The 12,594-nt window shown below is 43.8% G+C and overlaps 1 protein-coding gene across 1 annotated transcript in view; it reads right to left on the reverse strand.

The window, feature by feature from the left end:
- Positions 1 to 12,594, reverse strand: part of COLGALT2 (collagen beta(1-O)galactosyltransferase 2) — a 166,240-nt gene that overhangs the window by 68,461 nt on the left and 85,185 nt on the right. Inside the window, exon 2 of the mRNA XM_082265582.1 lies at positions 9,995 to 10,105. Within this exon, the coding sequence (XP_082121708.1) occupies positions 9,995 to 10,105 (111 nt within the window). The remainder of the gene's footprint in view (positions 1 to 9,994; positions 10,106 to 12,594) is intronic.

The raw sequence follows: 12,594 nt of genomic DNA on the forward strand, positions 1-12,594 counted from the left end.
GTCGAATTCAAGAACAATATTTGCATTTTAAAAATACATTTAACCCTTTCACAACCAAGGTCAAAACAAACCTTAAGGCTCCGTTCACATGTCAGCGTATGGATCGCGGGCAGAACCACCCCGTTTCCGCCCGCGATCCGGAGATTATTGCAAATCGCGGGACGCCTGTGCGTTGCCCGTTGATTTGCAATAGCCCCCCAAACGCTGAGCGATGTTGCCGCGATTTCCGCCTGCTGAATCGCGGTAACATCGCGCAAAAAAAATTGCGGGACGCAATACGCTCCAAAGAAGCTCTTGTACTTTTTGGGCGTAATGCGTCCCGCGATTTTTTTGCGCAATGTTACCGCAGGCGGAAATCGCGGCAACATCGCTCAGCGTTTGGGGGGCTATTGCAAATCAACAGGCAACGCACAGGCGTCCCGCGATTTGCAATAATCTCCGGATCGCGGGCGGAACCGCGGCGGTTCTGCCCGCGATCCATACGCTGACATGTGAACGGAACCTTATTGCCCAAACCCAATTTTGCAACTTTGACATGTGTTAGTAAAACTGTACTTATTATCGCAACTACTTAGTGTATACAGGTGGATTATGCCTTGTTTTTTCAGGACAGATTGGCCTTTTATTTGGTAGTAACTGGTAAATGGTAATGGATGTCTCCTAATTTTGATTTATTATGAACAGAAAACTGGCCCAAAATTGTATAAAAAATGTTTTTAAAATGTTAGCCTTATATTTTTATGCCATTACCATGTCCAAAAACCCTACAAAATTAGTTCTTTTAATTCTGAGAATCACAGTGATACCACATATGTGTCTGACTTTTTATTTCTACTCACAGTAGTGTAGGGCCAAGAAACAATAGTATACATTGTGGGTTTTTTTTACCTAAAATACACTGCCACTAACTGCCAACAACACTGGCTGACACACTGACACTAACTGAAACACTAACACTGACTGAGATTTAGACTAACAATAACAGACACACTGCCACTAACTGCCACTAACCCTGACACCTACAGGAAGACTCACTACTTTTATTTTTTTTAACAGGCATGTAAGTAAGGCAAGGAGGAAAATATACAATGTGTGTTGTTTATCCTCTTCACCAAGGAAAAAGAACAGTGTGAATGATCACTGTGATAGCCAATCAGAGGCTATCATAGCAATCATGCGATCAGAATCCGATTCCCCCGAGTCCTGACCGTTAGTAAAGTCTCTCTGTGCCGGGCACACAGACGAGCATACTTCCAGCACAAACACAAGAACACATAGGTGCAGCTCCCAAATTTAAAGACCATTCCCCGTATGCATCATATAGGTTAGGCAGTCGTGAAGGGGTTAAAGATTAAAGCTGACTATACACTTGACGATTTTCCATTGAAATTTTTCATCTTAATGCAGAGCTCCAGGCTCTTTCAGAAAAAAACTAAAAGTCAGCAACTACAAATACTGTAGCTGCTAACCTTTAATATTAGCACATTTACCTGTCCAGGAATCTAGCGATGTCCTCATCCATGCCAATTTTTCAATCAGCTATTGGGTGCTGCCACCAACTCCACTAAGGGAAACTGGCAGTGAAGCCTTGTGGCTTTACAGCTGGTTCCCTACTGCACATGCGCGAAGCACACTGTGCTCTGTGAATGGGCTGGCTGCAGGGGAATGAGGAGGGGGCCAAACTATTGAGTTTCATGGCAAACTTAGCCGGAAGTGGAAGAGAGTACCTGTCAAAAGCAGGTATCCGCTCAGCCCCCCCCCCCAAAAGGTGCCAAAAGTGGCAGTGAAGCGGAGTTTCCCTTTAAGTGGAACTTTGCTTTACGAATGCTCATTCTATGCTAGCATGGTTAGTCGGCTCGAATCAATATTTTCAACCATAGTGGTCATTTTCAACCATAGTAATGAGAACGTTCAATGGAGCCAAATAATGGGATTATTGACTTACCGTAAAATCCATTTCTCTGATGTTCATTGATGGACACAGCTCCTGATTCTTCTTAACCATTGGGTTATACTGCCCCCTTCAGGAGTAGGAAAAAGGCAGGAAAAAGCTTGACTACACCTATGGGCAGTCCCAGGGGGTATACACCCACTCTCAGCTATAGGCAGTTTTGTTACAAGCAGTGTCAAAAGAAAGCCAACTCCACAGAGGGGTGGGTGCTGTGTCCGTCAATGAACATCAGAGAAATGGATTTTACGGTAAGTAAGAAATGCCATTTTCTCTTTTGTTCATTGACGGACAAAGCTTCAGATTCTTCTTAACCATAGGGATGTCCCAAAGCAGTGTTAAACATGAGGGGTGGGAAAAAAATCAGAAAAAAATCAGAAAAAAATTCCCAAGCCTAACCATAGCCAACCAGGTAACACAGAGCTTAACCAAAACAACTGGAGCTCACCTGAAAAACAATACACCCTCAAAGAGGACCAAAAGAAGCATCTGCAGATGCCAATACAACCATTTAAAAAAAACTTTGTAAAAGTATGCACCGACGACCAGGTGGCTGCCTTGCAAACCTGTGTCACTGACGCTTGAAGATGGAGGAGACACTAAGCGCTCTAGTAGAGTGCGCCTAAACACGGAAAGGAGGAACATGACCCCTGATCCAATAGGCCTTAAGCACTGTCTGATACATATAGAAATGGTCGCAGAAGAAGCAGATAACCCTTTGTGAGGTCCGTTTGTAAACTCAAATAGAAAGGTACACCCTAATTGCCCAGACCACATCCAAGACATGCAAGGCAACTTTTTTCAGATGTTTAGGCCTGGGACACAGGGAAGGCAACACAATGTTTTCATGCAAATGATAGTCAGAGACCACCTTTAGGAAAGGAAAGAGACAGAGGCAAAGCACCACCCTTATCCTTGTGAAGCACCATAAGGTGAACGACAGGTTAACGGCGTCAGCTCCGACACCTTGCACGCAGAGGTGATAACCACTAAAGAAGGCCACCTTCTGGGGCAACGCAAGCAGGGAAACCTCCTGAATATTTTCAAAGATGAGCTTCAATAGAGCTGAAAGCACCACATTAAGATTCCAGGGCGGCAACGAAGCCCGCACTGAAGGAACCAAATTTCGGACACCCTGAAGAAAAGGTACGCACCAGGGAGTGTGTGGTCAAAGGTCATTGGAAAAAGACAGCCAAATCCCGATACCTGGATCTTGATGGTACTCAAGGCCAATTCTTGTTAAACCAGACCCCCCCCCCCCCTTTGAAGGAAGGTTAAGATCCAATCAACTGAGACGGAGCGAGGATGAACACCAAGAGACTCACAGCCCACTTTAGAATGCCGGCTACTCACCGAGCCACCAGGACACTTCTTGTGCCCCCTTGGTGATTGACATAGACCACGGCCAGGGCATTATCCAAATAAATTTGTACCGGACACCCCTGAAGACGATTGTCCAATGAGCCAGACAAAGTCTGATCACTCGGAGTTCCAGTACACTAATCGGCAGTCTGGGCTCTGCCAAAGTTCAGACCCTCTGAGTACCTCTGTGCTGAGGACGCCTCCCACATGCACAGGCTGGCATCTGTGGAGACAACAGTCCAGTACAGGGGGGAAAAGGATTTTGTCGCAGTGCCAGGGAGCGAAGCCACCTCTAGAGACCGTGAATCCTTGACCCATTTCACTAGAATCTCTTTAGCAGAGATCTTGTGTGGAACTGTGCAAACAGACCACCTCGAGGCTGGACACCATCAAGCCCAGCATGCACTTGCAAGCCCGGAGAGATGACCGTATGCTGAAAAACAGAAGCGGAATTGCCTCCTGCAATGTCTGGAGTTTTTCCAAAGGGAGAAACACTCTGGCTGAGGGCGAGTCCAGAGTCAGACCCAGATAGGCCAGTTTTTGTGGACAGAACTAAAGCAGACTCCTGAATGTTGAGGATCCCACCGAATTCCCTCAGAGTTCACAGAGCAATCTCTAGTATTCCATCACAGAAGTTGGAGACTCCACTCGCAGTACCCCAGTACCGCGATCCCCCACTGACTCAAACAATACCAGCACTGTGACCAACACTCCTGTGAAGACCCCAGGTGCAGAGGTGAGACCAAAGATCAGCGCCACAAACTGATAATGCTCCTTGTCCATGGTAAAAAGGAGGAAGCGCTAACGACCAGCACATATTAGAATGTGCAGGTAGGCGTCCTTGATGTCGATAGAAGCGAGAAGAAATCCCCCTGATGTAGGGACGCCACTACCATGTGAATGGATTCCATTTCATCCTAGAGGTCCAGAATTGGACGTACCTTGCCTTCCTTCCTGGGTACTGTAAAGAGGATTGAGTAAAAAACCCTTGAAAATATTCCGAAGTCGAAACCTGAACAATCACCCCTTGAAGTAACAAGTCTTGCACTGCCCCAAAGAGACAGCGATCTGGGGACAGGTGCAGATAGGAAGGGAAAAAAAACCTTTTTTAGAGGACAAGGCCAAACTCGATCTCGTAGCCTGACCAAATAACTTTGTAGACCCACTTGTCCTGCACCAGGGAGGTCCATGGATCCAGAAACCAATAAAGATGTCCCTCCCCCACCCCAGATACGGATGAGGGTGCTCCCTCATGCAGAGGATACCGCAAGCAAAAAACACCAAGCAACCACTGCGTTTTGGACAACCCCACAGTTTTACATAGTTAGTCAGGTTGAAAAAAGTCCATCTGGCCCAGCCAATAAAAAAAAAAAAAACAAACAGTAAAGAAAACCCAACCATACAATTCCATATACACAATCCTATACCCACAGTTGATCCAGAAAAAGCAAAGCATGATCCAATTTGCTACAGCAGGGGGAAAAAAAATCCTTCCTGAGGCAATCGGATATTCCCTGGATCAACTTCACCTATAAATATTAGTACCCATTTATATTATGTACACCCAGGAAAGAATCCAGGCCTTTTTAAAGCAATCTAGTGAGCTAGCCAGAGCCACCTCTGAAGGGAGTCTATTCCACATTTTCACAGCTCTTACGGTGAAGAAACCTTTCCGTATTTGGAGACGAAATCTGTTTTCCTCTAGACGTTAAGAGGGCCCCCTTGTCCTCTGTGTTGGCGTTAAAGTGAATAAGTCAACACCAAGTTTACTATATGGACCCCTTATGTATTTATACATGTTGATCATATCCCCCCTTAATCTTCTCTTCTCAAGAGAGAATAAATTCATTTCCTCTAATCTTTTCTCATAATCTCATAATGCACCTCTTATCAGTTTGGTTGCCCTTCTCTGTACTTTCTCCAGTTCCCCGATATCCTTTTTAAGAACTGGTGCCCAAAACTGAACTGCATATTCCAGATGAGGTCTTACTAATGATTTGTACAGGGGCAAAATATCTCTCTCTCTGGAGTCTATGCCTCTATTTATACAAGAAAGGACTTTGCTTGCTTTGGAAACCGCAGCTTGGCATTGCATGTTATTATTAAGCTTAGGATCTACTAGAACACCCAGATCCTTCTCCGCTATGGATTCCCAGAGTTCTACTCCCCCTAGTATGTATGATGCATGCATATTCTTAACCCCTAAGTGCATAACTTTACATTTATCAACATTAAACCTCATTTGCCACATAGTTGCCCAATGAAACAGTGCATTGAGGTCAGCTTGTAAGATGGAGACATCCTTTAAAGAAGTTATTTCACTGCAAAGCTTGGTGTCACTTGCAAAGACTGAAATGGTACTTTTAATCCCAGACCCAATATCATTTATAAAGATATTAAAAAGTAAGGGTCCCAAATAAGGGTAAGGGTTTTGTGACAATGTTGTCACGGTAAGCGGAAAGAGGAACAGCCTCACCGCTTTGGAGGGCCTGTGGGTGCCAAAAGGAACTGGTGCCTCTGACCCGGCATCAGCCGCAACCTCCATTTTTAAAGTTTCACGCACTGACACAAACAGTGCCTCCACCAGCACCTATTTAAGCATGCCTAGAGGAGCAGAGGAATCATCCTCACTATCTGAGCACTCAGGGTGCGTGGACACACAGTAGGGTCGCTATATACTGTGCTCACCCCAAAAACATAACAATCAAGGGAGACCGCCGACTGCGATCCCACAAAGGGGATGCCGGCCAAGGGTCCACAAATGGACCACCAATTGGATCCCGCAAAAAAGACCCACAGTGACTGAAATTTTAGAAGGGCCGGGGCAAAGGGAAGGGAACCCGGGGGTCTGACCATCCCAGGGAGGGGCCCACATCCACTCCCAAACCCTCCAGGGGGGGACAGTTACTTACCACACCAGGAACAGGATGGGCACAGCTCCGGACAGGACACCGCTTCATCATAATATGGGTGCTGTAAGCCAGGAGGAAAAGCTGCGACTTAACTCTCAGGCCAGTCCCCATCCACTGGGGTTATGTTGCGGCCGACCTAGCGTGGAGCTGTGGTCTGCACACGCTCGCTGGCCAGACCGGGGGGACCCTAGGGATCTATATTATCCATTTATTCGCCCAGTCCGGCACTTGATTATAGTTCTTAGAGGAACAAAATAATAAAAAGAGGAAAAAAAATTCCATTTAAACTGAAAAAATTGCCAGAGATCCCAGCAAGGAACTAGGTCCTTACTCCTGACTAGGCAGAAAAAACTGAGTGCTTTTAGCAGAGAGTGGGTGTATACCCCCCTGGGACTGCCCATAGGCATAGTCAAGCTTTTTCCTGTCTAGTGTTATACTCCTGTAGGGGGCAGTATACCCAATGGTTAAGAAGAATCAGGAGTTGTGTCCGTCAATGAACGAAAGAGAAAAATGATTTCTCGAAAGAACAAATTTCTAACCATGAACAAAATGGAATGTTAAGGAAATAAAAATGTGAAGTACTTTCGAACTACATTTGTCAAGTCAATAAATGTACTGAGAATTTTCATATGGACATTTGTGAAAAATCTACTGGAATGTGGCCAGCTATGTACATACCTAGTTGATTTATTTGTGTCTCTTATATCTGCCTGGAATTCAAATTTAAAAATACTTAGATTTCTCTATTTAATAATCATGTTTTATTTGGATGAAAATGTACTAGTTTAGATTAGCTTAATTTATAAGGGGAGATTTTCTAATAGGAGCATGCAAAATCTAGTGCAGCTGTGCATGGTAGCCAATCACCTTCTAACTTCAGCTTGTTCAATTAGGCTTTGACTAAAAAACCTGGAAGTTGATTGATTGGTTTCTATTCAGAGCTGATCCAGATGTTGCACTCTTCAGTCTTACTAAATCTCCCTCAAAATGTCCTCGAAAACCTGTCTGCGACAGAAAGGTTATTATGCTACTCTGGACAATACCAGCCTTTACAGACTGTGTAATCTGATACAACATTCAAAACACCCAGATGCAGGGAGATAGGTTATACATTTCATTAAAATTACCCTGCAGGTCACGTCTAAACCTTTTATAGACACAACATTCACCTGTTGTTTTAATTCTGTGTTTTTAGCTGCACATTGCTGCTGACACAATTTACAAATTGACTCCTTGCAACAAAGGGTAAAAGGCTGTGTAGGGATCATTTCTTAAAAAACTTGCATTGTATTTAATCACTAGTTTATTGCCCAGAAGCCAAGGGAGCAGGTTGTTATCTGGGTTCAATTTCTGCTACAGGCACATCAATTTATGGAGGAAAAAAAAAAAACTCAGAGTCAGTAAATAGTTGTACACTGCAAATTTATGACTCAAGTTTTCATTTTGCCTGGGGACACTGAGGATGAAACAATATATTTTTACCTTGTGCTTTTGGAGCTCTTAATACTTCAATCACTATGTACAGGCCATGGCACATGCTAAACAATCCAGTTCGAAAGCATTAAAAGTGAATATCTTGTCAACCGAGAAAAAGGAGCTGTATGGTGGTGTGGTTTTATAGATTCATACGAGGCTTTGTACACTATATGGCCAAAGTTTGTGGAACAGACCATCTCACCTACAGTGAGGAAAAAAAGTATTTGATCCCCTGCTGATTTTGTACGTTTGCCTGCTAACAAAGAAATGATCAGTCTATAATTTTAATGGTAGGTTTATTTTAACAGTGAGAGACAGAATAACAACAGAAATATCCAAAAAAAACGCATTTCAAAAACGTTGAAATTGATTTGCATTTTAATGAGCGAAATAAGTATTTAATCCCCTTTTAATCAGGTTTCCTCTATACAGGTAACAAGCTTAAATTAGGAGCACTCTCTTAAAGGAAGTGCTCCTAATCTCAGCTTGTTACCTGTATAAAAGACACCTGTCTACAGAAGCAATCCCTGAGCCCACATTCACATTGGGCATGTCAAATCGCATGTCAAATTGGAGCCTATTGCTGGCAATGGCACCGTCTGAATCAGTGCGACGCTGACTTTGCGCCCCTCATCGATTCCCAAAAGTAGTTTCTACACTACTTTTGGCAACTTCGGGGGGGGGGGAGGGGAGATTTCAATAGACATCTATGCAGGAACCCACACAGCCCACACAGATATCTGTGAAATCATCCCCCAACGTCGGACTGAAAATGCCGGTTTGAAATCATGCGAGTTCAGCTGAATTTGCATGATTTCAAACCCGCCTCAGTGTGAACCTAGGCTAAGATTCCAATCTCTCCACCATGGCCAAGACCAAAGAGCTGTCCAAGGATGTCAGGGACAAGATAGTAGACCTACGCAAGGCTGGAATGGGCTACAAGACCACCACTAAGCAACTTGGTGAGAGGGAATGTGTCTGTGTGCACATTCAACCGAAAGAACATTTGCAAAGTCATGCACTAATTTTGGACCCAGCTTAAATCTGGTGTTTCCATTCATCCCAAAGGTCTTACTTTAGGTTAACCACTTGCCGACTGCCTAACGACGATTTACATCGGCAGTCAGCCCCTCACAGGCAAAGTGACGTAGGTCTACGTCGCTAGCCTGTGAGGGTCTAGGGAGTGAGCGCGCGCCGCTGGAGGCGCGCTCCTGCTCCCGCTCGCTCACAGACCCCCCCCCGCGTGAGTGACCGGCGGATTCGATGTCCGCCGGTCACTCACGATCGACGGTTACAGAGGGAGAAAGGCGGGCGGCTAATGTAAACAAAGTTGCCTGTCATTCTCCCCTGTGTAACAGCACAGATCATACGGTCCTGCTATGTAGGACCGTTGATCTGTGCTGTTACACCACTAGCCACATCCAATCACAGTAAGAAACGCCCCTAGGGACACACATAACCCCTCCCTCTCAAATAAAGTTAACCCCTTCACTGCCAGTGTCATTTTTACAGTAACAGTGCATATGTATAGCACTGATTACTGTAGTAATGTCACTGGTAACCCCAAAAGTGTCAAAAATGTCAGTCAAGGGTCCGATCTGTCCGCCGCAATGTCGCAGTCCCGCAAAAAAAATCGCAGATCGCCGCCATTACTCGTTAAAAAAAAAAAACAATAAAAATGACAAAAATCTTTCCCTTTGTAAGTAAACGCGATAACTTTTGCCCAAACCAATCAAAATACGCTTTTTGCAAAAATTTTTACCAAACATATGTAGCAGAAAACAAATTGGCCTAAAATGTTAAAAAATTTTGATTTTTACATTTTTTTTTGGGGGGGAATTTCATATAAAAAAAATGTGAAAAATATTGTTATTTTTGCAAAATTGTCGCAATTTTTTTGTTTATAGCGCATGATCAAAAAATCGCACAGGTGATCAAATACCACCAAAAGAAAGCTCTGTTTGTGGGAAAAAAAGAACGTCAATTTCATTTGGGTACAGCGTCGCACGACTGCGCAATTGTCCATTAAAGTCACGCAGTGCCGAATCGCAAAATAGGCCCTGGTCAGGAAGGGGGTAAAATCTTCCGGGGCTTAAGTGGTTAAGGTCAGAGGTCTGTGCTGGCCACTGGAGTTTCTCCACACCAACCTCATCATGGAGTTGACACTGAGTACAGGAGCACAGTCATGCCAAAACAAAAAAAAGCCTTCCCAAAACTGTTGCCACAAGGTAGGAAGCACACAGTTGTCATAATCTCATAATCCTTAATATTTTTTGAACAATAACACGATACTTACTGAGGTTCTGACATAGGTCTCCACTCCACAAAATGGTACAGTTTCTGCACATTCTTTAACCATTCCCGTAATATGGCTGTAGTGTTATCAATATTGTGATCTGTTGCTGCCCTAGGAAAAAAGAAATACATCATTTTATATAGGATTGCACGTTTCAGGTTGTATGTTTTCTTGATACTTTGTATTATGTTTACTATCCACATCCATTTATATTTTACTTCACAGCTAAATTATTACTTCTAGCTTTCTTTAACATAATAATAAGAAAGAAGAAACAGCACTTATGTGAAATTCAATCCTGATGATATCCTAAAAATCGAAACTATATACACTATATTACCAAAAGTTTTGGGACGCCTGCCTTTACACGCACATGAACTTTATTGGCATTCCAGTCTTAGTCCGTGGGGTTCAGTTTTGAGTTGGCCCACCCTTTGCAGCTATAACAGCTTCAGTTCTGCTGGGAAGGATGTCTACAAGGTTTAGGAGTGTGTCTATGGGAATGTTTGACCATTCATCCAGAAGCGCATATGTGAGGTCAGGCACTGATGTTGGATCAGAAGGCCTGGCTCGCAGTCTCCGCTCTAATTGATCCCAAAGGTGTTGTATTGGGTTGAGGTGAAGGCCAGTCATGTTCCTCTACCCCAAACTTGCTCATCCATGTCTTTATGGATCTTGCTTTGTGCACTGGTAAAAAATAATTTGGTGGAGGGGGGATTATGGTGTGGGGTTGTTTTTCAGGGATTGGGCTTTATCCCCTTAGTTCCAGTGAAAGGAACTCTTAAGGCGTCAGCAAATGTGAGTACACCCCTAAGTAAAAATGTCTAAATTGGGCCCAAAATAGCCATTTTCCCTCCCCGGCGTTAGTGATACAAGGTCTCAGGTGTGAATGGGGAGCAGGTGCATTAAATTTGGTGTTATTGCTCTCACTATCTCATACTAGTCACTGGAAGTTCAACATGGCACCTCATGGCAAAGAACTCTCATAAAGATGGCTTAGGCTATAAGAAGACTGCCAAGACCCTGAAACTGAGCTGCAGCACGGTGGCCAACACCATACAGCGGTTTAACAGGACAGGTTCCTCTCAGAACAGGCCTCACCATGGTCGACCAAAGACGTTGAGTGCACATGCTCAGCGTCATATCCAGGAGGTTGCCTTTGGGGAATAGACATATGAGTGCTGCCAGATTTGCTGCTGAGGTTGAAGGGTGGGGGATCAGCCTGTCAGTGCTCAGACCATATGCCGCACACTGCATCAAATTGGTCTGCATGGCTGTCGTCCCAGAAGGAAGCCTCTTCTAAAGATGATGCACAAGAAAGCCTGCAAACAGTTTGCTGAAGACAAGCAGACTAAGGACATGGACTACTCTAACCATGTCCTGTGGTCTGATGAGACCAAGATAAACTTTTTTCGTTCAGATGGTGTCAAGCGTGTGTGGCGGCAACCAGGTGAGGAGTAGAAAGACAAGTGTGTCTTGTTTACAATCAAGCATGGTGGTGGGAGTGTCATGGTTTGGGGCTGCATGAGTGCTGCCAGCACTGCGGAGCTACAGTTCATTGGGGGAACCATGAATGCCTACATGTACTGTGACATAATGAATCAGAGCATGATCCCTTCCCTTCGGAGACTGGGCTGCAGGGCAGTATTTCAACATAACGATCCCAAACACACCTCCAAGATGACCACTGCCTTTCTAAAGAAGCTGAGAGTAAAGGTGATGGACTGGCCAAGCATGTCTCCAGACCTAAACCCTATTATGCATCTGTGGGGCATCCTCAAATGGAAGGTGGAGGAGCGCAAGGTCTCTAACATCCACCAGCTCCGTGATGTTGTCATGGAGGAGTGGACAAGGACTCCAGTGGAAACCTGTGAAGCTCTGGTGAACTCCATGCCCAAGAGGGTTAAGGCTGAAAAATAATGGTGGCTAAACAAAATATTGACACTTTGGGCACAATTTGGATTTTAACTTAGGGGTGTACTCACTTTTGTTGCCAGCGGTTGAGTTATTTTGAGTGGACAGCAAATTTACACTGTTATACAAGCTGTACACTCACTACTTTACATTGTAGCAAAGTATCATTTCTTCAGTGTTGTCACATGAAAAGATATAATAAAATATTTACAAAAATGTGAAGGGTGTACTCACTTTTGTGAGATACTGTGTATATTTATATATAGTATATATATATATATATATATATATATATATATTTATATGTAGTATTCTAACATACCTAATCAAAAACAGAAAAATTAAATCAATAGTCCATGTGTCAAAAAGTCCTTTTTACAGGAATCAAAAATAAAGCCACCGTGTCGACACCTGGGAAAATCCATGCATTAAAAGCTACCACCTCAATGGTATATATATATATATATATATATATATATATATATATATATATATAGGCTTATCATCTATATATGACCAAAAGGTCACAAAGGGCCTATTCAGATTGCATTGGCGTAACCATGTTTCCTTTGGTATAATCCTCGAGACGGACAGAATCCTTACAGGGATGGTCCGGACCTCCCTGCTTTGCTGACAAGTGTTGGTTTACAGAGCTCAATAGCTAAAGCAAATGATGAGGATGATGC

Source organism: Pelophylax lessonae, assembly GCF_965119305.1.
Source record: "Pelophylax lessonae genome assembly, chromosome: 8".
Classification (NCBI taxonomy): domain Eukaryota; kingdom Metazoa; phylum Chordata; class Amphibia; order Anura; family Ranidae; genus Pelophylax; species Pelophylax lessonae.